Genomic DNA, 26,261 nt, shown 5'->3' with positions numbered 1-26,261 from the left:
CAGTGCCCTCTGGTAATCCCCTTTTGTGTCTTGCTGTAAAGGAAGAGAAGAAAAATGAAAAAGACACATGAGGAAACAGTCAGAAAATATGGAAGTATATGCATTATATTCTAAACCTGTGGGACAGACTGTGTTTCGCAGTTGAAGCCTTGTCAGCTTAGAGGAGACCAGATTGTGTTTTACCTTTGTGTGAATTGAAATTATTTATCATTCTTGCAATACAAATGCAAGGCCAAGAAGGAAGAGAAACTTGGGTATGAAAAAGAGTAACACAACAAAGGGAAACTGAAAGACTCTATTCTGTTCCTTCTCACTGATCACTGCAAAGCTCATACATCAAGTTCACTATTTTGAAAATTTGCTTATAATCTAAAAATTCACATCTTCAGGAGATGGCTTAAGATTTTTATGCAACTTGATTTACACTAGGAAGAATGTATCATACGCTGTTGTGAGGGTAGGTAGAAGAGACTAGTTTTTAAAGAGATGCACAAGCTCTTTACATATGCCCCAGGTTAAATAAAACATAGCACGTATACCTCCTGCCCACTCACAGCAATGGACAAAAATCACTCCAGCTAAAAAACCTACTCCTTGGGCACTGAAATGAAAGGCAGCAGCACTTCAGATGCTGTTTTCATTCAGCAATCACAGAGCAATTCTGTTTTCTCATTTCTTTTGCTCTGAGGATAGGGACAGGTGAACCAAATTTTCCTTCATAACACATCAGCTGATTGCACAAAGCCTACCTGCACCACCGAGTGGCTGCCAGGAGTTGTACCAGCTGTAGACTGTAAAGTTAAAGGTGGGTCTTCCCATAGTGCATGGATAATAATGTATTATTCTCACTGCAGCCTCTAGAACACTTCCCATGAATTCTAATGGTATGATTAATCCAACAAAGACTGCTGCGAAGGTCCATACACAATTGAGTTAAAAAGAAAGCTGAAAAACTTACCTGGATGAAATAATAGAGAGATTTTCCATATTTCCTCTTGAATTCACTCTTAATTTTCAGCATGTCAACCTCACAGCGGGAGACCATAATCCTGATCAGAACCTTGTCACGGGTTCCCTTGCCCTACAAGCAGATACACATTTAGAGCTTTAAGAGCTGAAATGCGTAGAAGGCCACTGTACGTAATGGTAAGACAGCAAATTACAGGCAACTGAGATATAGCAATGAAAGATACAATTAATTAAATCTTCTAACTAAGGTCACTATTATGATCCAGGAAGTTGAGCATGAACATGCCCTTCTCATCGGCAGTGTTTGACCAACATCCAGTCACAACTCTAGCTACTTCAGACTGTAAGCAGCAGTTCTAGTTCACCAGGAGGTCTTCCTGGTACTGCCTAATGCCTGTCACCACGTGTCTCTCTTTCATTCCTTTTCTTAAGAAAACGTTTTGAGGCAAATTTAGTATCTTATTTTGGCACTTCAATAAACAGCTTTTTCTGCTATCAGCTCTTGGTTACATGCAAAAGATGTGTCTAACTTTGATAATTATAATCAACTGATCTAATTCAAATCATTATTATGAGACTCTTCCCTATACCAGATCCACCTGAATAGATGGCCTAGGCTCATAACTGTTAAAGAATGCTTTTGAACAACACTAAGTCATTGTTAATTCAATCACATGCCAGTTGCAGATCATATGAATAAAAGTGCCTAAGGAATTCAAATTTGTTGAAACAATGGCAAGAAAAAAATGAGTAGAAAGAAAGAACAATTTTCCTACCTTCATGGATTCATACAGTCTGTCCGCAAAATACAGCTGCTTGTTCTGAATGCACTGGACTGAAAAAGAGAGATAAGAATAGTTACATACCCTGCCCATACATGGAATAGCAGAAAACAGAATCTTGGAGCCATTTTAAAAGACATAATAAGTAGTCAAAATAAGGTTTTCAGCAAAAGTTTCTCCAAAAGGGGACACAGAGAAATTATTTTTACCTGAGTTGCACTTAGAAGTTATTTGGCTAAGACTGTGATTGAACCACAAGCGCTTGTAACTGAGAAAGTATTTCCTTCCATTGCTAATATCATTTCAGAATGCTAGCACTCCTCCACACACACCACAGTTCATTCTTCCACTTCTGTAAGCAACCTCTTTTCTGAAAACACTCATTGTATTCTAATCCACAAGAAGTCTCCCTTTCAAGCCTGAGCTCTGTTTATTTTCCATTTGCATTACAGAGCTCTCAGATCACCCTTAGTCTGAAATGGATTTTCTCTTAAAAAATTTCCTCTTAATCTTGGAGACATCCTTGTCATCTTCATCTTATGCCACAGTACCAGCCTTACACCCTGCCTCCCTATTTCAGAGAATCCAGTGCCAAGTTAGTTTCTATTAGCCTCTAGCATCCTCCACTGCCCATCTCCTCCTCTCACACACACACACATTGTTCTCTCTCCAGCCTATGTCTATGTTGAATACTTAATGTGTTCAGGTATAGTTCCAACCTTTTTGCTTGTTTGAGGTAACAAACACTAAGCCTCTGTATCAAGCAAAAGAGGAACTAACAACAGACCACAAAACACACACGTTTTTATTTTCATCTGGAAAGCAAGGCTTGTATTTTGCAAAGGGCAAAAATATGCTACTTCTCAATATCTGTAATATCCTAAAATACACTAGTGGATGCAATAATGGCAGCACGTCCAGTTTCTTTCTTGTCCAGCAATGCAGAGGAAGCTGAGCCCTATCCTATCACAATACACTGGAAGAGCACTGAAAAGATCCTATCTAAAGATACTCTTTTATTTCAGGGTAACTCACCAAGATTAAGAAAAGCATTCTCCAAATCTCCCTTAACCTCCTTCTTGATGCTCTCCAACATATCATATGGGCTGTAGCTCTTGTACCTTTCAAACACTATCATAAGAAAGAAAAGAGGTGAAACCAAAAGCAGACCAAGAACTGGTAAAAGTAACCATCCAAATCAAAAACATAGCAACAGCAATGCAGAGACACATGATTAAAAAAATAGCTATCTGTCCTGAGAACTTTATCTTAAGTACAGCCTAAGTTTGTCAGTAAAGTTCCCATGCTATGGCTTTTTTGTTTTCCCTGAACACCTCCATAATCTGGTAAAATATCATCTTAATTCTGCACTAATATTTTTTGAAACAACAGTGACTTAGGCCCTGAAAAGAAAAGTCTTCAAACGGCTTTCCCATGTGCTGTGTACAGCAATATCAGAGCTGCTTTTGAGAGTCTTCACTGTCACATTTAAACGCATAATATAGCTAAGCTAACCTAGGACAGAGGGAAAAGCTAAAGGACTTCTCAAGGTCTCCTGCAGCCATGTTTTCTAGATTTGTAACATTTCTATTGTCATTGTACTTGGAACATAACTGAGCACTTTTATACTTGTGTAAAAAAGAGCTCTACACAAATTCAAACTGTGAGATTAACACATTCAGAGAAATAACTATGTTTTTTTAAAAAATTATCAGCTTAGACATGAATTAAGATTTATGAGATCTCCTATGTTTTATGAGTGCTTTTCATATTCACTTCAATCATATCTGGGATGAAACAGTTACCACTTTGGTATAATTTCCTCTTAAGAGGAAAAAAATTTATCTGTCTCTTGAACAGTACCTTTCTGCAGGTGGGGGACACTTCTTTCAGTCATAATGTTGATCCACTTGGGGACATCAGTTCCCTTCCTCTTCACACCAGCATCATAGAGCTCCTGGGATTAGAATGAAAAGCAGAATCATGAAAATCAGGAGCTACACAAGAAGCCATCCCAAATGTATGCAAGTTCCTTACTGGAAAACAAGCACTACTAGAAATGCGTCAGTGGGAGAAATACAAAAGGACACATGATTCGGCAGGCCACCAGGACAAGATCAATGGATCTCATCTGAAACTAAGACTTTTTATTTACCTCTATGTACTGGTTTTACTCTGTATTTAGCTCCGTTTACCTCAGTGGAACTGGTCTTGACAGATACAGATGTAGTAGGACAGATACAGATGTAATAAAGAAGTGTTACCAGCCACTAAGTTCAATGATACTTCTCTCAATCTTACACAATTACTTGGTTGCAACCAGTCTTCACAATATATGCATTTCTTTTCCTCAATGTGCCTAAGGGAAACACCAGAGAGCCTCTGTATGGGTACTAGTGGGCAAGTACCCTGTGAAAACTGATAACTGAAGGTATCAGGATTGCAAGTGGCAGATACCTTGATAGCATGCAAAGATTACTGTGCAAGACAATCTGAAATATACACTTCTACTTTCATAAATACTTCTCACTCCCATAGCATTTGTACTTTCAATATCCCCAAAAGCTTGATCAACTTAAGACATTTAATGGTCATTACCAGCACTTACCCTAGCATCTTGGTCAATTAGCTCATAATCAATCACAGAGGTATCTTCACACCTTTTGCCCTTCAAACAAGGACAGCAGTATTTAGAAGAGGTTTAATAGACAATAAGCAGTTTACTATATGCATATTCTTTTATCTTTGATTTTTTTTTTAATCTGAATTTGCTAAATGAGTAACAGTATGCTCCACCCTCATTATGAAGCTGCTGCTATGAATGCTGATTTTTGTCAAAATACTTTGCCCTTGAACACTTGAATATTTTTTTTTTCCCCAAAAGACAGTGAAAATACAAGTAAATTTAAAAGTTAATTAGAAATTCAGTTGTTTTACTGGCAGTCATCAGTCAGTTACCAAAGGCCAGGCACATTAGGGAAAGTGGAAAAATATGAACAGACTTACCTTGGCCAGGGCAACCATTAGCTTGCGGAAGTCACCAGATGTGTCTGATATAATGTCCTTTTCCAGTTCTGTTTTGTACACTAGAAAACAAAAAAATATTTTCAAGTGAATGGTATCCTACAAATACTCCTTCACAATGAGAACAGCTGCTAATTGCTGTGTTTTATGGACGTAAACAAACAGCTACAATCTAAGTCACTTGTGGAAGACAACGAAAACAAATGCATGCTTGCACACAACAAAATCAACATCACTACCAGCTAGTCATGAGAGTGCCCATGCAATCAAAAGTCTGTCATGGAAACGTAACAGGAAAGCCTGAGACTGTTAAAAAGAAGGGAATATTGTTTTAAGCTCAATATCCTGTTAGAGCATTCTTAGCTACCAATGAATGTTTGCTTGTTTGATAAACAGCAATTAGGCCTTCTGTGCTCTTGGATTTCTAACTGCAATTACAAGTTTAATGCAAAAAACAAAAGCTGTTACAATCAATCACAAGAATGCTGTGTGTGATTCTGGTCTGGTGTCTAAACATTTTCATTGCTTTCCAAGTAGCAATACTCTATATTGCTACACAACCACGTTCTCTCTTCTTTTCAACAGCAACCTAATCCACAGCAGCAACATTCTCTCTGCTGAAACATGTTTTTTTTTTTTTTTTTATACCAGCCTTTAAGATGACACTGGTTTTGCTTGTCCTTTTTGACTCAGCCAACACCTTACCAGAACTGCTTGACAACTATTAAGCATTAGCACACAGCAAATTTCAGTCTATTCGTGGTGAAACTCAACTCAGGGAAACAAACAAGCACTGGACAGCTGCACTACTGAAGTGCAATAAACCCAACGACAATTGCCAATATAAAAAATTAAGGAATGTTAAAGGAAAAGTATTATTTTTTGAGAATGGATCTTAGATCACTATTACATCTGCTTATAATCAACTAAGAATTATAGCTTCAATCAGATAACATGCTTTAGAAAAGCTGAAAACCAGAACAAATGCTTTTATGAAATTGTATTTAATGTCTTTTCTAGCAGGTCTCCTAAATAAATTTACAAGCATGTTTCAGGAGATTTCACATTCACTTACTTATTACATAATTGATCCTAGAATCCATAAATCTAACATCATTAATTCTGTCATTATGCACAGGATGCATGTAGCTTACAGAAAAAAAAAATCACATTTAGACACAACTTATATGAGTAGTAAGTGTTTTCCAATTTGTATGCTACCAAGGAACAAGATGAAACTACATAAAGGCACTTAAATATCCAGGACACCAGTACAAAATAGTATATTATGTCCCACTGCCAGAGAATGAAAGCAGATGTTGTGTAAGGGCCTCTAATAATTAAATTCACACTGAGAACTTATCCAAGTAACTTAGTGTGAAAACATAGTACATCAAAACTTTCAAAGTGAACTTACTTTCCCTGTAGACTCTGTTAATTTCACTAAGCTCCTGATTTGTTCGTGAGCAGATGATTTCAATGAGTGTGTCCTCATCAGTTCCCAGACCCTGTAACACACGTATATGATCCAGTTAGGTGCTGGAAATGAACAGGCATGCTGGAATGGTTTAAAAATATTTTACAGACATCTTTCTCTGAATCTAACAGTTTCACAACCATTCAGGGATATTTTTTGCTAACTATGCCCAAGAAACCCCAAATGGAGCATTTTCAGTTGCCAAATACTACTCTGATAGCTTTGAGATCCTGCAGGTGTCATCTCTGGGCAATGTGCATTTGCTGTGAGTGTCTGTAACGCTCCGTGGCCCGTCCATCAGCATAACTGGCTGAGGTCAACTTATCACAGATCCCTGTGTGATTGTTTTCTCTCCACTGAGAGCACAAGAAGAAAATCTGATTCTTAGCATGCAAAAAGGCAGCAACCAACTTGTACTTCCCTTCTTTTCTTCCCCACCTTCCTCCATACAACTCCTCCACTATAAATGCAAATCCAAGGATGACACCATCATTAGCCTTGGCCTTGTCTCCAAGTCAGCAAAGGTTTCAGCATGTTCTGAATTTCTAGCTAATAAATAGCCCCTCTTGAATTGTCTGTATTTTCCATGTACTTCACAACACATTTGTGTTTCATTACAAATACAGATGAAATGTTACTATTAGCTATATTAATATTAAGAAATAAATGTATTTAGTATGACAAACTAGATATTAAGATTTTATATATTTTTAACAAGCTGAATTAATTGAGAGGTCATATAATATTTCAAGCCACTTCTGTGATCAAGGTCAATGAAGAATCAGTACTTTGAACTAAGCTGCATTACTACTGTTTAAAAAATATAGGTATTAGCACTATAACAAAGTTATAAACCACATGGAAATGTATCAGCTATCAATTAAACGTAATAGTAACTCAGATACTCCAAAAATTGTGGCTTGAACAATGTGCTCTAAACCTTGTTCAATTATTTTCTATAGATAAACAGCCAAATTAAAAATTAAATTAAATTAAAAACTGCAATATTCTTGTTTCTGGAGAAGGACAGGAAACGCAGAAGGATAGGTTCAGAACAGAAGGCTAACTTGGATGAGCTGAAGATGCTTCTCTCTCCAGGGACCACTGAGGATGTCTGGGGTTACTAGCTGGTAAAGCCATCTGGAAGCCAGGTGCCTTAGTATTTTGAAAATAATTCTTTTGAAAAATAAATTCCACTGGTAATTTTTTTTTCATTCTCTTTTATTTCTTACCTACCAATGAACCACATTCATGCCAATCTCATTAGTCTCATCTTCCAGCATCACCAGCAGAAAGAAAAAACATTCCTATACCTCCTGTTAGGATGCTGTTTGTTAAGCCCCTCTGTAACCAAACACCATTTCGTATGTGGCAATAATGGACAAGGTTTGCACAGGACTCCAAGAGGAGTCTGCTGGGTACCATCTTGGGACAACTTCTCATGCTGCAGTCTTTCACATGTGGAAAATTGAGGTAACTATGTAGAAAACTACCCTCTTGGAAAAAGTGTCTCTACTGAAGGGGAAGGAAAAGAAAGAAAAAAAAAAAAGAGAGAGGACTAAAACCAAGTAATTTAAAAAATGGTTCATAGCTAAGAGAATTAGGAAAGCTTTCACAGTCATTCTAATAAGTATCTGGGGAAGAAATGAAGGATAACAAAATTTAATATTTTCTAAGTATTTTTTAAAATATTTAATAAGAATGTGTACCAGAAAAAAGGATTTAACTCTTCAATGATAACTCTGCTTTACTCAACTTTGATTCCCACGTTACAGCTTATTATATCAAGTCAAACTTAAGCTCAGGAAAATTGAGAACATTAGACTAGATGCTTGGGAGTTGGGAATAGCTGATCTATGAAGAGAACAGAATATTCTACAATTGTGGCTACTCTGAGGTAATGGCTTGGGCCGTAAATACAGCATGAATGCTATTTAAGTATGTGGTCATACTAAATAAAACAGATCAGATTTGAGGCATTTAAAGAAACAACAAAACAAACCCAAACAAACAAACAAACAAACCTCCCCAAACCCAAACACAACAAAAACCCCCAAACCAAACGAATCCTACTCACAGTAAATTATGGATAGCCTCTACTTAAACCAGAAGAGGGCAGCATCTAATTACGCAAATATCCATACTGGGTTAGTTTTTTGGGTTTCGGGTTTTTTGCAGTGGTGGTTTTGTTTGCTTGTTTGTTTTTTAACTCCTTTTTCACAGTCTGGAAAAATTAATTAATTATTTTTGTCTTGTTCTGAATTCTGACAGACAAATTTTAATATTTGTTTTTTAATTCTTAAAAAAACCTAACTAATCAAGAACATTAAGAATTTAAGTTATGATTAGAAATATGAATTCCCAAACCTTACTTTGCTTAGAAAGGTGAATGCACTTGCATGAGCAACTCTCAAAGTCTTGCTTCAGTGGCCTGCAGAGCGGGTATTTCTAAACTAGCCATCTATTCCACACTTGCCTGTGCTTGTACAGGACTGAACAGTAACTCACTGCTGCACTGTTTCTCCAGAGGCTGCTTTTGACGCCCCATCCTGCTCATGTTCTATACAGAAGCAGGTCTGGTACAGAATGTTCTGTCAAGATCAATGATACGACCCAGTAACTGGAAACTACTGTTGAAGCCTGTAAATGCTAGCAGAGGATTTAATGGCTCCTGCTAACAGCTGCCCTCTTAATGGTTCTTTGTACTATGACCTTATCTATTGTTTTTAAGAGCAGTCAGCAAAGCATAGAGCCTATCGGTTATTCCTGACCTGATGAAAATTATTTTTTCTGTGAAGAGAGGATTTAATTAACATTTTAAAATCACATGGTTCCAGAATTGCTCATTTCGGATGCCTTGCAGGTGGATACTTAAACTGTAGTACTTAAAAAAAAAATAAAAAAAAATCATTGTACATGTTTGAAAACTGTGGCCTTGGATATGAAGTCCATACTCACTCTTGTGACAGTGATGTTAGACTAACATTCTTAAATTTCAAAGCTCGTTTACCTTCATGGCAGCTTTCAATTCAGAGGCATCATACTGTGCTGGTGTCTTCAGCAAGCCCAAGATCACTGCCTCCAAATGACCTGACAGAGCTGACTTGAGCGCTGCAGAAAGTTCCTGTAAAAAAGGAGGGATGATGGGGGAAAAAAAATAAATTAAAGTTCACTTCTGATCTCCAGAGAATTTAGCCTGTAGTGCTTTAAGTCTCAAAACCTGCAATAACGTTTTTTACACAACTGACAAGGAAACAGAACATGAAGAGCTTCTCTTTTGTGAAAGCCTAAGAAAGAAATTAGGGCAAAGGAATTTTTTCTCATCCTTTGAAAATACGAAAAAAATCTATTTGGTGGCTGACAAAGTGCTAAGAAGCATGGTGCAGATACATCTGAACAGCTCCGCTCCAGTCCTGAAGCACTGACACTTGGCTGGAGCTAATAAGCTCAGACCGATCTGAGTTTGACTGCCTGTGATCCGTGCTTCTCCATCATATTCCCACAGTTTTCCCAGGAGCACTGTATTTTGTGCTTTCCCTATTATCCCAACCCTTTACTAGCTAAGACATCGGAAAACTGACTATGCCGTTATTCCACTGTGCAGGCCCAGTTCCCAAACATCTAGCTGAAGAGAAAAAATTATCCCTGAGCACAGAAAAATCAGCCCTGTCTTCAAGGAAACTATCAGAATTGTGCATCCAAAGTCTATTGTTGATTGTCAGTCACTCCTAGAGAAAGAAACATTCAGGTGTGTTCACTTCACAGGATGCATGCAAATCTGCAGCAACTGAAAGTCAGAGGCATGCCCTCTGTTACAAGTTTTGGATGCAACTTGAATAATGCTAATATCAGCTTCATTGTAGTGTAGTTACAAAGTTGAAATCCCTGGGATCAAGTCTGGGGTTCAGACAGATCAATGTATTCCCTAAGCTGAAGTTGAGTCTGTAGCATTCAGAAGAGAACTGCTGCATTTCAGTTGCTGGTTTCTACACTAACAATTTTTGAGTCTGACGGGTAGGAGGAAAGAGGGTAGAGAAAGCAAAACTGCAGAGAAGTTTGTGCCAGAGAGATGAAGAGCTGAGGCATTTAGTTCATTTCTAGAATCACTAATCTAATCCAGGGCACTAGTATATGCTTATACTGTATGCACCTACTGCATGGATTGACCAAGATAGTGAATGGAAGTTTTGGGTATCTAGCTGCTTTTGTCTAACAAATGTTTTAGTGCAATAACTCAGTTTTGGATACAATGTTCCATCATTTATTTGCATGAAGACAGGTTCTTCAAACATCAGCTGAAACAGCAAAGATACTGCATATCTTCATAATAAATTTTAAGACAGTGTCATGAATTCCAACTAGGTGAGTAAAGTTTCTGCAGTCTTTGCATGTTGGTGTGAAGGCTGAAGGAAATACAAATCACTACAGCAGGATTTATCAAAGTAACTGCAACAAAACACCTGAAACTGAATCAAGCACCTGCCCTCGTATTAGCAGGCTTCTGGAGAATTAAGGTCCTCTCCCCCTGCCAGAAAAGCAGCGTCTCCACTCCGTGGTTCTCTGCCATGGCTAGAAGCGCTCTAAGAGAGAAGTGGGAAGCAGACAACTGACAAATATCATTAATTTATAAATAACAAAGAGAAAAGGTTTTATTAAGTGTTCCAAAAGAGCATCTGGATATTATCAGCTTATTTCAAAGTTAGAGATTATTGGTGGCAGTTAGGACTGACCAGACACACAGGCAGAACCCCCAGTATCCATTAATGCTAGTGATGGGGAAAGGCTGCATGGATCAAACACCATTCCTCAAGATTACCAGTGGTTTCCATTAGACTCAACTGAAAGGAGTGAAAAGAGAAGTAGATCTGCGACTTTTTACTATTATAATGATCTACTGAGAAATTCTGCAACACACAAAATTAGCAGCCTAGTACAACACAACACATTGCCAAAGAAAATAATGGGATACTGACCCTAGAAGATATACCTTACATGTCTTTTCACATCCCACTTCCTCCTCTCTTGCCATTAACTTATTTCACTGAGGGGTTTCTAACGCAAATTTCCGTTGTTTCTACAGACTGTTTTATTCTTTGGCATTTGTTAAATTTGACAAATTCAGTTTGCTCTTGGGTCATAGCAATGAATATAGGTGAAACAGATGAAAAAAGTTGCAGATTTTCTTGACTGTGCATTTTTGTGGTCGTGCAAAACATCAAAGCTTTAAGTGACGCATTTCATTACCAGGGTCCACTTATATGCATGATGCTGCCAGTTCCCACAGGGCGTGACCACCAGGGTGCAGCTGGGTGCACACATGCATGCGTCCAATTTACGTGTGCTTCTGCATGTGCCTGTATCAGCCATGCATAAAAGTCAGTGAATTCCCAAAATTTAACTCTAGATTTACATTTGGCTTCAGATGAGCACTCTGGGCTGCTATTGGAGGACTACCATTTGAGGTCTGGCAAACCTGAAAGAGATACATTCATCATAATCCTAGCTCTATATAAGTTTCCTCTTTTTTGTGGGCATAAAACTTCAATTATAATAAGATTCTCAGAACTTCAAAGGTCAAGAGAATAGCTCTGGCTTTCCAGATAGCAAGACTCATTATGCAGAATTCTGCACATATTTTCCAGATTTCTCTCCATCAATAGATCAGTACATAAGGTATTTCTGACAGGATAATATAATACCTAGAGACAGCCCAACTCATTGTATCACTTTGTTCCATATCTGCAGCATTAGGGGCACAACTGACTGCAGTCTTTTCTCATTGAAGCTAGCTCTGTGAACAGAAGCAGAACTTTTCCTTATGGTGAGTTGTCTTAAGGGAAAAAAAAAACCTCCTCAATCCCCTAAAGCATCTCCCTTTCATCTTTTCTTCCAAACTAAGGCATTTCACATCAATGGCTTCTCACTCTTGTTTAGCATATTTCACTAGGGAATCCTGTGGCTGGCTGGCTGATACATCACCCATCCTGATTTTTGGAGGTACTAGGAAACCAGATTTGAGTCCCAGTTGTGCATACTCAACAAATCTGGAACTCCCACCACTCCAAAGGGACAACGGGCACAAGCTGGAACACAGGAGGTTCCACTTAAACATGAGGAAAAACTTCTTTACTGTGAGGGTGCCAGAGCCCTGGGACAGGCTGCCCAGAGAGGGTGTGGAGTCTCCTTCTCTGGGGATGTTCAAAACCTGCCTGGACGATTTCCTGTGCAATCTGCTCTAGGTGAACCTGCTTTGGCAGGGGGGTTGGACTAGATGATCTCCAGAGGTCCCTTCCAACCTGTGATTCTGTAAACTGTGACAGCATGGACAAAGTAGATGCATCTTTAATTTCAGTGAAAAGATAAACCAAGTAATACTTATCTCCAGTTTACACTCAATTAACTGTGAAACATGCAAACCCTGAAAGATCTAACTGTCCACAAGAAAAATATTCAGCATGTGGTATCCTTATTTTGCTACCTTTTTGGTTCTCCTCTGATAGGCAAAAGCAATGTCCTGCCTCTGTTCATTGCTGCGGTTTGTCAGGATGTTGATGATGGTGACCTCATCCACACCTACAAAGACATAAGATGAAGAGTTAAAGAAGCTTTCCAGTTACTGCCCTCCTAGTACTAACATGTTTTCCAGCACTCAAAACATAGCATATGTGCTGTCTGGAGCAGAGCTCAACAGCTCTCATTAGTTAGTATATGTCATGTCCTGGCCTTGGAGAAAGGGCAACCAATTACAGCCCAAATTTTAATGTGATGCAGATCTTTTTGTGCACAGGTACGAATACACCTCAACAAAGTCTAGTCTGTGACCAGCTTTGCTACTTCTGTTTTCTGCTACACTTGTGTGTCTGTGTTACTTGCGTTCAGTCACTCAGTATTCTGCAAAGCAAGCTGCTCAAGAACACAGCTTTAAAACTGACAGGAACTTGTACTTACTAAAGCCTGCCCTGTCATTTTGGTAGAGTGTTTTCAATTAAAGCTTCTTAATAAAGCAGTTATATTTTCTATTTAACTCATAGTCAATTACCTATCATTCCAAACATAAAAATGGGAAAACAAAACAGTATATTTCATTCTCTCGGTGGCTCAGAAGACAGAAGGTTTCTTTTGACAACAGAAGAACTACATACGCGCTACTTTTTTTTTTTAAATCATCACTCAAAGATCCATGCTGAGTTTTAACTAGCATGCCTACAGCACTTGAACACTCGGAATTCCAGCCTATTTTTTTTTTAAGTAAGTGAACTACATATCAGTAAAGGTTTGGTTTTAAGTGAAGTTTTCCAAATCCATGCACTTAAATGCAACTGCAAGCTGAATGCAAGGAGATCATTAAGTTTTATTGTAAATTAAAAGCCTAAGCATGCATCTGGGGTTAGATACCCTGGCTGTCAATAGAACCTAATGCACACTATAGCTTTAGAACCTGTAGAGGTCATCAATGCAGGTCAACACATACAGAGAAAAACACAGGAGTCTACATTTATTTTCCCCCTTACCCAAAGCAGCATCACAGTGACTTGAAAAAAAGGACTGCAACAGATATTATAAAATTAATCATATGAAGTGTGAATGTTGCAAAAGATCTTTTAGCCCCTAACTACAGAATCAAAAATGATGAGTCAAACTCAAAATTCCTTTCTCCCTCTTCTCCACATTTTTCATGGTGAAATACTGTACTCGATAGCCTGATGTCCTCAGCTCATGCTGAGGCAGACCTACATCAGTGCTCTTACTCACACAAGCTTGTCCTGCAAGAGTCAAAAAGCCCTGGAAAGCATCACCTCTTAGTTACAAATTTTAGTTTGAAGACATGCTGATTGCACATTTCAGCCATAATCTACTCCTGCACATTCTAAAGTCTTCTCATTTTATAAAAGAAAACAAATTCTCCCAGTCCAGAAAGAGCCACACACAGACAGATACACAGACACTGGGGCCTTTCAGCTCTTGCAGGGCCACAGCATAATCCAGTGTCTTAAGATTTTTAATAAATTCCAAATTTAAACTATTCTTGGCATTCTAAATCAGTAAATCACATTTTCAAGTTTTAGCACAATTGTAATAGATTAGAAGCCCACAAATTACTGCATCCAAGTCTGCCTCATATGCTTTGTAGATGGAAATACGAAGTTAACTCATTGCTCTGGCATTTAATGGAAAGAAAGTGCTTGTACTTCACACTTGGGAATCACGTTGCACGGACAGGATGCTGACTCACATCTGCTGAGGTGGGGTGGAGCAGGAGAGCAGCTCAAACATTTTTATTTGCTTTTCACTACAATCTCTGGAAGTTGCATGGTAATGAAACAAAAGTTTATTTCTAAATTTATTCTGGCTAGGCACATTTCTATCAGTGCATTTCTACCAAGGGGCAACTAAAAATTAGACATTGTAGCTCACAGGTTTTTTTAAAACAAGAAAATTCCTTGCAGATGGAAATGTATTTGACAGGGGAGGAAAAAAGTAGATCTTAAAAAAACTCTCTCTGATTACTAACAACTTTAATTGTTAAAAGAGGCAATCTGTTGCATTGTTAAGATCGCAGTGTTATGACTCAATCGGCACAAAAAGAGGAAATTAACATAACTAAAAAGACCACTTAGATTTTTTTAAATTTTTTTTGTTTAAAAGACACTGTACTTGAATTTCCATGAGGAAAAAAAACCAGCATCAACATTATTCTGAACAAAATGGATGATATGGACAGCCACTTAACTTTCTAGAATGAGGTGAGAACAGAGCTAACACACTTCCATTTTGCAAGAGCTGGTATACATTCATTCAGCTCATTTACTAGAAGTCTGTTCTGTTAAATTTCATTTTCAAAGACAGAGTGGACAGAATACCAGAAGCTATTTCTGTCCTAACAGCATCTAGGTACCACAGAGATCATCAATCTACATGAATGAATGCAATGCGATTGCAGCTGGGCTCAAATTATTAGCGGGAGATGTATGTGATTAGCCTTTGTGAGACGTCAACACCATCGTGTGTCTGGTACCAACAATCTTATGACTATTTGACTGAGCTCACAATCTGCAGCGTCTCATTTTCCGTGGATAAAAGCCTGATCCCACTGGAGTCAAAGAGAAAAAATTAGATAAAATAAGACATAATTTCAGCTCTCCTGTTTTGCTTAGCAAGATTTCACAAAACCCAAACCATGTTGCAATGAGGTATTTCTTTACTGATACTATTAATATTCTGAATATCTGACTGATGCAGTTTGGCAGATTTCAGGCACTATCCTTCCCCACCAGCATGCTAACAGATTTCCTCTGAACTTTTACTTCATAACATTAAAAACTCTGTTAAAAGGTATAGGCATGTTGGATATACTACATAAACAGTGAATTCAGTCTTACAGAAGACCCCTGTTATGGTTTACTCCTCATCACTGTTTTATCAGTTTCTGGATACATCAAATTTATTATATGTTCTAAGCACTTTCCTACAACAAACCTGTGTCTGAATTCTGCCAGTCATGTAATAAAAAAGTATACCGTAAGACCTCAATAAAACCCACATATATATCTTACAGAGTTCATATTTTAGCAGATTTTCTGAATTAGCAGATGAAAACATCCAAGCATTCAACGTGCAAGGAAACACTACCTAGAAGAAGGGTCCTAACACTCTTGTTCTTTATTTCCCCCATGAATACTTCCTTTGAGAGAGTCTTAATGGTGGAAGACTCAGTATTAAAACCATGAAGAGATTCTCCCCTTTGCAACCACCTTCCCAGAAAAGCTCCTGGATAACACGCTAATAAATGCAGACAAACTCAATCCTACGAACATGCAGGTCCATTAATAAGTTTCCCTACTGTTTTTTCAAAAGGTTGGGAATCATCTCACTGACAAAATATTTCTATGTATCCTAAAATCAAACTCAGCAAACTGCTTATCTTTGCTGGAAGAAAGTGAAAAAATAACAAGAGCTTAACTTTCCTGACTGGCAAAGCTTTTGTACTGCCTAGGATATTGCAATTTCCCTGCAATCAACAGCTTGAGTGTTAAAATGTGTAAATTTGTACCTATCCTGAAAGTCTGACAGTATATTTGACATGTTTAGATTTGCCCTATAATCAGAGCTGTAAAAAGCCTAAAGAAAATTCTACATACACACAAAGCATCTTCTGCCAAATATGATGACATTTACTCCTCCCCTGCAAGAGGATTTTTAAAAATAAAAACAAACTATAAAATGATTCAAAATCAGAACTGAACCTACTTTAATGTGCAGACAAGGGATTTCTCCAGTTAGATTAAGAAATCTTGCAAAAGGAAGCCTCATGCTTGTTAGGGAGGGGCAATATTTTATATTTTATAGCAAGTCAAACATGTGCTTTGTTGGCAATGATGGAAGATGCTGCATTTCTTTCCGATGAGAAACTTGTTTGGCTTTTAAATTTCTCCCTCTCCTGACATGTAGGCAAAAGACTTGGCAGTTCCAGCTACGCCCAGCTGTTGCTTCTCTGGCCTGGAAGAAGTCAGTGAGGTGTGGCACACCCTTTCATTATTACAGAGCAGGACAAGGACAGAGGATTACTGCCAAGCTATTACTCCAGAGCTGTAGTTCAGACTGTACTCCCGATTGTTTCGGTGTACCAGGCTTTTCCATGCAGCTCCATCTATCCCCTGCTCCATTATGGTCTCCTACCACTCAGTGGAAGTGGTGGATCAGAGATGGAAGCCTACCCAAGAGCTTGGCTCAGAGAAGCAGAGGACTCTCACATTGCCCTGCCCCTGAAATACTGCAACATCATTTCAGAAACTAGATTCTGTTGCATCTAGGACTTTCTTTGACCCCACATTAATACATGATAAATGAGCATTTAGTTCAAAATCCAGGAAAAAATGTACAAATTATCCCTATTCAGCTGGCCAGAGTTGAAAGGAAGAAGCAATGTCCAAGCCAATAATCCAGTAGAAATCCATGATTCAGAGCTTGATCCCAAGTCACCACCATAAAAGTTGATACTTATCAGTGGCAGAAAAGTAGTAGAATTTGAAGTACTCATGAATCAAGAGAAGAAAGCGGACATTTTCAGTGATAACCTCAACTCTTGGCTACAAACTTCAAAATCATATTCAAAGTATGCATTTACAGAGTTCAAAATCTAACTCAATCAAGATTTCAACAGTAAGGTCTAGAAATCAAATACCTTGTGAAATAGGTATCCTAGAATAAGGATATCAAAATGTTGGTCTTGAGACACCGTTTGGTTTTTTTAGAAGGTTTTTTTTTGTTTTTGTTTTTTTGGGGGGGTTTTTTTTGGCACCCCAGCCATTCTATCAAAAGTAGAATCAAAGCCACAACTCATGTTCCTCACCTTTGGTCTTGATGGCTGTTTCCAGGGCTGCAGCATCCCGGTCAGCATCAAAATTTGAGTAGGCCTTAACTGTGGCATATGCACTTGGTGGGAGAGAATGCTAGAAGAGGAGGAAGAAAAACAACCTCAAATTTAAATCATGTAATCCTGTCCTTACTGCAGTTAATAAGACACATGCTTCTTGGTTAACTGCTATTTAGCCAATTTTTTAAATACAAGAACTACCAACAGATATCTGTGAAAATGGAATTCTGCTATGACCCACCAAACTCTGTTCTCCCGATGCATACTGTCCAGAAACCCACTCACAGCCATGCTTATTATAACAAATAATATATATAAACAGGTATTATATATTGTTGCAGCAAAAACCCAATACATTCCAAGTTGGTTTTTTTTTTCCCCAAACCTCAGTCTTCTAAAATCTGCAGTTTTGTGGCTTGATCTGAAAGAAACTGACTACAGAAAGCTAACTCAAAGTTTAAGTATCTGCCATGAAAGTCTGAAGTATTTTAGATTTGAAGGCAGTATTTTACTTTGGATTACAGGCTACAATTGAGAAAAAAAAGTAGAGGGAGATGGAAGATTAACAATGAGTAACTCGGAACAAGTTTTGTGCCCTATCTCATGAACTTTAAAAGTAACACCAAAAAAAATCTTTTTAAACCTATAGTTCTACAAAGCAGAAGTACTCACAATATACTTTTGAAACTATGCCTGCAGATACTTGGTTTAAGCAGCATGAGGCTAGCAACACCAAATGACACTTTAAATTACCTCTGCTAAGAATAAGAGGACTTGCAGGTAAGTTCACTTAGTAAACAGGTGCAACATTTTAGAAGTTACCAGATTTTATCAGCTGTCCTCTCCTGAAGATTACAGCTTCAAATAGGAAGTCACCAGAACAGAAATACAACTCTTCTTAGCTGCTCAGTGCAAGCTAACAGTTTAGCTTGTATCACCTCCCAGGGCAGGTTAAACTAAACCACAGATTTTCATATAAATAACAGAGACCTCTTCACAAATCCCACTCTGCTGAGTTCAGTTTAGAGACCTAAACCTCTGACAGGAAGGTGTAATGACTAACACTTGAAATTGCCATAGCTGTTTCACAAGTGAATGAATGGCTAAACTTTCTTGGCAAAGAACCCCAGAAACTTTTCATAGAATCATAAAATGGTTTGGGTTGGAAAGAACCTTAAAAATCATGTAGTTCCAACCCCCCTGCTATGAGCAGGGACACCCCCCACTAGGCCAGGTTGCTCAAAGCCTCATCGAACCTGGCCTTGAACACTTCCAGGGAGGGGGCATCTACAACTTCTCTGGGCAACCTGTTCCAGTGTCTGACCACCCTCACAGTAAAGAATTTTCTTCCTAATATCTAATCTAAACCTGCCCTCTTTCAGTTTAAAACTGTTACACTCATCCTCTTACTAAATACCCTTGTGAAAAGTCCCTCACCACCTTTCCCGTATGCCCTAGGAACTGGGAGGCAGCCATAAGGTCTCCCTGGAGCCTTCTGTTTTCCAGGCTGAACAACCCAACTCTCTTGGCCTGTCCTCATAGGAGAGGTGCTCCAGCCCTCTGATCATCTTCGTGGCCCTCCTCTGGACTTGCTGCAACATGTCTCCAACTCCAACAGAAAGCCAGGTTCATAAACAGGACTAAGCTATCTTAATCTCTCTGGAGGATCTTTTTACATGCAAATTGTTAAAAGCAGGACAAATTTTAACTAAAAACATTCCATGGTCTTCCACTACACTTGTTTCTATCCTGTAGAGGTCACACTGTCCTGAACAGATTCCTCTGGCAGCAACCACTGTGCCTTTTTGAGACAGTCTGGGTTATGCTGTGGAGACGGGAAGACAAAAAAGCACTGATAAACTGAACCATTCTTTCTTTTGTCTCTTACCATCAGCTCAATCTAGCAAAGCGGCCCCAGTCTGGCCCACAGCCACACCACAAAACACAGTCTTTCCTGTTAAGCAGATCATATTGCTAACAGAAACAGTAAATGGAGATGTGCCTTAGAGAAATCTGTGTGCCTGAAAGAGTCCTAAACCAAAGCACATTAGTATATACAATCATGTGGCACTTCTACCTAATTAATCAGCACTGCTGGATAATCTGAAGCAAGTCACCTTGCGAGCTTGGCAGAGTTGAGTACCTCTCTTTCCCCCCAGCTCTAAGTATTTACTGAGTCATTTGGACACAGTATTTTAATGTAAGATTAAAATACTGAGAAAATACACAGCATATTTGCAAACTGGGAGCCATCTTTTCCTCTGTCCTTCCACCCAATGCATGCAACATGTTGGATTCAGATCTCCTGATACTGGTCAAAAGAACCTAGAGTGTTATATACATATGTACACCCAGGAAAGACAGAAACCTCTGCTGGCTACTCTACCTGTAAATGGACTATCTTCAAATTCAGCATGCACAAAGATTAGGCTTTACTCTCTCAGGTCTTGAGTTCTTCAGTGGAACAGACACAGGTCTTATCAGGGTGATTATTCTGTCTATGAAAAACAACTATTTAAATTCCAGACTATATGCTCTCAAATTACCCTGGTACACTACTGTACCACAGTACTGGCACTGTATGTTTGCAGATAAGAGGGTTTTTCCAACTAACTTTCCATGTAGTTCAATACAAATTTTTCCAGAATGTGGCAGTACAAGTCCAGCTAAAGCGTAACTGCACAAGCAATCTGTGTCATACTAAAGCAGAGAAAGATTTTTCTTTCTCCCTACACATGCTTCAGAGGTCCTCCAACTGGTTTACTTCCTCCGAGCTTGATTAATTCAATCCTACTGGGAAGAGCAGAGCATATATAACAGGAAAGCTGAAGAGGCTTAATTTCTTGAAAAAAAAAAACAAAAAAAACAAAACAAAAAAAACCCCACAAAAAACCAAAAAAACAAAAAACAAAACCAACCCAGGACCCTTTCTACATCTCAGTATTCCTTGTACTGGGAAAAAAAAAAAAATAAGAATCATCAGTCACATTTGAAAACTGAGTAACCTGACATCATCTGGCAAGTAACCTATAAAGTCTTGACTAAATAAAATATAGGCTTCCAATTCTCAGTGCAAAGATGGAGCATATGATGAAGCATAACAGTAAGATCTTTATTACAGAATCTTTCTATACTCTCTTGTGGATAGATGCAGAAACTGCAAGCATAGATGAACTTTAGCTCAACTCCCTCCCTTCCTTAAAGGAAGGGGAAGATTACACCAGGCTGAAGCAAGGTGGCCAGTTTCTTCATCTTGAAACAAATCAATTGCTGTACCACTGATGCAGTCCTTACTGCGCAAGACAGGACTTGGGTTCAGCTGTGACCATTCTATACCCTCAAGGTTAAAAACTTTTTGAGAAAAATGGATGGTTGAAGTACTGTGTTTAACATCAATTAACTTGTTGAATCATTGCTTAGGGGAACTGAGGAAATCCTTTTTCAAACTAGCTTAAGATCTACAGAACAAACCAGCTGCCTGAAATTTCTTACACTCTACGGCAGGATTTCTGATGAAAATGCTGGCATGGAACAGTATTCAAATTTGACTTTTGCAACTACTCACAGGCATCATGGAAGAAACATTTCTGCCCTTGAGAACAGATTGCTCAAATATTACTCCAAAAGTAATTCTCTGTTGAAACAAACAGAGCCAAGAAATCTGAAGAGCTGACTGCTTTTGCAGTACAAAATGCGCTTTGCTACTTACCTACAGTGCACTATCCAGTCCTTTGCAACAGCTCTTTCACAAAGATCAGATGGTATAATGTATTTTGCAACAAGTAACAAAAATAGGCAAAAAGTTTGCTTGTACCAAGCTCAGATCTGGAGTTACTGGCTATAAAGTATAGCAAGTTTATAAGCAACATGATGAAATAATGTATGGATAAGATTCACTTCCTCTTTGGTGACAAACACAGAAACCACAAATTCATGGCATGATACCCTGACACTACACTGCTAACCCTACCATTTAATGTTGCAACATAAGAAATCAAACAAAGAGTGTGGCTTTCTGGTATTTCAATAAAACTATGAAACAAATGCAGATGCAGTGGAAAATACATAATCAAACCCAAGATTCTTTACACTTTTCAAAACAGAAAATGAGAAAAGACATTCGAGAAAAAAAGGTTTTTCAAGAGGTAGTTTGCTTTTAGTGACAACCATTACAGGAATAATATTTCCCCAATATTTTAATTCCCATTAAGTAATGTTCTCCATTTTTAATTGGGGGAAAAAAAAAAAGAAGAAAAAAAAGAAAAGGTATCAGCAAAACTGAACACATTTCCATCTTCTCTTACCACCCTTAACTCACTCGTTCCTTTGGAAGAAAGAGGGACCACAGATGCAAACTAGCTGTTCAGTTTGTCCTGTGATCTCTTTCATGTGGCCCAGCACATGAATACGGCTCATGCTGCTGGCCAGTTAGAAGAACTGTCATTAAATATAGTCACCTTATATAATTGTCCTATGGTTTACAGCTGCTTTGTGATTGAAACCTGATCACTGCTGATCAGGTTTTTAGTCAATGTAAGTTTAAGTAGAAGAGATGTGTGAATCTTGTAAACTGTACAGCTCAGTACAATTGTTGGTAGAGAGTCCTGTAAAAGAAACAAGCTGTAGCATTTAAGTAAAATAAATTTTTCTTGTTTAGATAATAATACTTACATCTCCTTCAAGGGTGAGCTTGCTTAAAATTTCATGGACAGTAGACATCTTGAAAGAATGCTAGAGGAAGAAGAAAAAAAATTAAACAAGTAGACTTAAATATATTTACATTCACACCAGAGTGTTACATAGTCCTAAAACACTGCAGTGCTGAAAGTGACACGGTCCAATAAATCTGCTAAGGCCAAGCAAAAAAGCAGATTTAAGAGTTTCCAAGCCACGTTCCCGTTTATAATGCAAGAGTGAGAGATTTTCATTCCATTGTACAACAAAAATTTATCTTTACTCCTTAAAAAAAATCATTTCTTCTGCATTTCAAATACAAACTTAGGGACCGGAGTTCTAAACTTTAGAAACAGAATCACCTAAGCCTACAACTCAGTACCAGGAAAACTGTGCAGAAACATTATAGCCTGGTCCAGCTCAAAGCCAAAAAGCAGCAACAAGTAGTAGCATTTAATTCAGATGCTCAGTTCCTTAAATGTTCATGGAATACATGAAACTATTTATATTCATGCAGATGTTTTATAAAGTCATAATGCTGTTCAAACTTTAATCCTGGACACGGGCCACAAATACCTCTAATATCAGATGGTTTTGTATTGGCTCCCCAGTGATAAGAATCACAGGACAAGCTACAAACAACAGTTAGTAGTGTGATTGTCAGATACTAGGCAACACAGGACTCTTACAATGACAGCTCCAAAAGTAAGAGTCATTGAGGCAAGATAATCAGTATCATTGAGAACTTGCAGAACATCTTGCTAATGTATATAAAGAAAAATAGGGAAAAATGCAACCCTAAAATAGGTCATGCACATTGCAGAAATGAACATCAATGCAATACACTTATGTTACAACACCCTGCCTTTTTTTTCAACTCTGGTTTCTGGTCAGGGAAGTTTGCCAGAGTTATACCCAAAACTCTGCTCTCAAATTCCTACACAGACAGGACAGACATTGCCACTCACATTACCTTCTAGTCAGCCAAGCTGGTACCTGCAACAAACATTATTTTGCTTGTTGAAATTAAAGCTTGTTCTCAGGAACTCTACAATCAAGCTGTAGAGAGCATTATCAAACAGAGAAAAGAGTTGGCTTGATGAGAAGTAGGACAGAAAGGCCAGCAACACCTCAAGACCAGTGACATTCCACTAACTGGTAACTGAGTCTGGAACTGCAATATTTTCAGCCCCACTGGGTGCCATTCCCCTCACTTCCACGCTGTCACTGGTTCCCCCAGTCCAGCTCCCAGATACCGCACCCTCCGAGCCAACTTGCAGCTACTGCATAGCCAGTCCTGGGTATGTCCTTTCAATTGATTTTCAGACTCTCTTTTTATCCTCCATCAAATCACTCTTCTGATGCTACTGGGGCTTTCTCAGGCAAGCAGTACTAGCCACCCAGGCAAATTTCTCACAAAAACCAAACTCCTCTCCACTCAATGATCAATCTGAAACTAAGAGCTCAGAGAACCAGCAGAAAGTTTGAAAAAGTTTCTTAATAATTGAGATCTGGTTAAAACTCTAGTACAAGTGTCTATTTTTTGTTTTAGCTCCTGTGAACCTACTGTACATCAAGAGAAAGGCAGAGAAATCCTTACTTTTAGCAGATATGGCAAGTGTTATGAGAATAAAATGCAGAAATACAATTACGCAGCTTTTTTTAGCTTAACTGCCGTAATCACACCTTTCCTCACTTAGAATATAGGAAGAAAACCTTTCATCTTCTGAAGCAACCTAGGTATAAGTATCAAAAGCAGCTTTACTTCAAGGGAAAATTAAAATCCCAGGGGAGAAAATATAAGACAGAGGATGAAAATCACAGTCATGCATCAGCTTATTTGGGAATTCATCTTTTTCAGATCAAAAATACAATTCAGCCCTTTAAAAACAGGCTGCAGAAGTTGTAATAAGCTGCTACCTGCTAGGAGCACTACTAACCATACTGGTTAAGAGGGGGATGATATATTACTGAGTTATGAAATTCTTAATGTTTACTCTTAATAAAATGAAGTGCCTAACAATGAGACCTTTGTACTTTGACAGTATTGCAACCAATATCAAACATAAGCAACTGAAGTCCTGTAGTCTTGCTTGCCACAAAAAAACTAGAAAACACCAGTGAAAGCTGAAGCAAAGCAACTACAATACAATCTTTCACAAAACAATCACTGAACAGCTTTTTGCAAGACTGGTTTCTAAATCAATCAAAACCCACAAGGAATCAGGCCTGTTGGAACAAAAAACTAGGACAGAGTCCAGGAACAGAACTAACACACCCTCATGTAGAGCTGGAACTGGGAGGTTCATCTCATCAGCATACAACAATGCTTTGCAACTGACCCCCCATCAGCAGCAAGCTGGCAAAAGGAAAAAATGGGAGTTTTTGCCAGAATCTTTGCAGAGAAAGATCTTTACTCAGAGAACAAATGCACCTCTTTTCACAACCTGCTTTGTAAGGCAGTCATATTTGAGAACAGACTCTCAGTGTCCTGAGACTCACAGACTCATTTTATCTGATGCAGTTCTGACAAGTTCTGGGTGGGTTTGAACACGTCAGTAGAAAATACTTGCACCAACTTGCTCTTCCTTACACTGGAAAAGAATCAGCTTCTACCTTCCACCTGTAAACTAATACTTCAATATCTTAAGGCAAGTTTCTACAACCAATTTTCCTCCTAAATCCACATTACATAATCCTGAATCGTGTTATTCTACCAGAAGAGATAGTGTCTGTTTTGACCTCAACCCCCACAGTAATCAATGGTTTGCACATCTGTTATTATATTCAGTCTAGTCTATATTCAACACCTTACCTCCCTAACTGGTGACAGAAAAGCGTGTGTTTAAAAGTAGCCCCATATCTCGATTCCCAGGGGCAACTCACATGCCTTACAGCACAAAAAACCCACGTGTTCCACAGAAAAAAAAGTCAGGTATGCACAAACAACACATTGCTCAAGAGTCAGCATTTTAAGATACACTTCTTACACTCTTCCAGACATAGATTGAGCAAAGGGTGTTCCCAGACATCTGAGCCAAGGAAACAGCATCCTTGGAATGAGAGAATGGAAACTCTTTCACTTGGAGTACATTTGTGTCAGGTCTCCAAACAGCAGGGCAAGGTCTGGCAACAGAGGAGATGAGGGAGGGCAAGGAAGATCCCCAGTATCTGCTGTAAATGAAATAAGGACTCAAAATCATTCATTTATATACAGTGCTAACCACAAATGAGCCAGGCTGTATCTCCCCAAATCACCCGATAAGGTTTAGCAGATCAATTCAAAGCCACCGCTTGGAGAAAAAATGAGCTTTGAAGAAAAGGATTTCAAAACCCATTAAACCACACTACCACAAACAGACTTTAACTGTTCTCTTCCACAGACACTAATAACCCAGCAGATGTTCCATTCGAGGAACATACTACGCACACACAAAAATTAAGGACTTCCATTTCTTCAAATTCAAGTTATTCTAATTTCTGAGACTTTACAGGAAAACCTTTTTTTTTTCTTTAAATCGAGGCAAACCATTCCATACATTAGCTAATGGAAACTACTCACTAGGGCCGCTTATCACAACTAGCTCCGACTGAAGGTACAAGTAGGGCACACAGGTTCCAAAAGATTCTTCCACTCTTGACCTATAAGCCAGGGGCTGCACATTTCTGTGCAGAGGCAGCCTTTGAATATGAACGTCAGAACAACTAACACTGAACAGAATTAAAGCTGCCACGTATAAGAACACAACTCACTCCTGCGTGACTATCCTGACATCATTTCACTTTTCCTCCAGTTAAAATACACGGTAACATTCCTTTGCCCCAACGTCCCCTCCTCGGTCGGCGAGGAGGAAGCGGCGTCCGAGCTGATTCACGACCCAGAAGGCAGCAGAAAGATCTCAGCCCTGCTCGCGGCCGGGACAGGCTGGTAGAGCCGCGCCCAAGCCTGGCTCCGCCAGCG

The 26,261-nt window shown here is 38.7% G+C and overlaps 1 protein-coding gene across 1 annotated transcript; it reads right to left on the bottom strand.

Moving 5' to 3' along the window:
* Nucleotides 1–6: 6 nt before the first annotated feature.
* Nucleotides 7–22,357, bottom strand: ANXA2 (annexin A2; the record flags this gene model as incomplete). Its single annotated transcript, XM_010168444.2, has 12 exons — nucleotides 22,298–22,357; nucleotides 17,603–17,702; nucleotides 12,731–12,825; nucleotides 9,263–9,376; nucleotides 6,193–6,283; nucleotides 4,758–4,837; nucleotides 4,360–4,419; nucleotides 3,615–3,708; nucleotides 2,787–2,882; nucleotides 1,746–1,804; nucleotides 959–1,081; nucleotides 7–33 (listed from the first exon to the last, which is right to left on the bottom strand). Coding segments are annotated over exons 1-12 (987 nt in total), but the record flags the coding sequence as incomplete, so codon positions are not given.
* Between the last annotated feature and the right edge of the window lie 3,904 nt (nucleotides 22,358–26,261).

The sequence above is a fragment of the Antrostomus carolinensis genome, unplaced genomic scaffold (assembly GCF_000700745.2).
Source record: "Antrostomus carolinensis isolate BGI_N321 unplaced genomic scaffold, ASM70074v2 scaffold9425, whole genome shotgun sequence".
Lineage (NCBI taxonomy): Eukaryota > Metazoa > Chordata > Aves > Caprimulgiformes > Caprimulgidae > Antrostomus > Antrostomus carolinensis.
The sequence above is the reverse complement of the archived record's forward strand: the minus strand, read 5'-3'. Positions and strand labels throughout refer to the sequence as shown.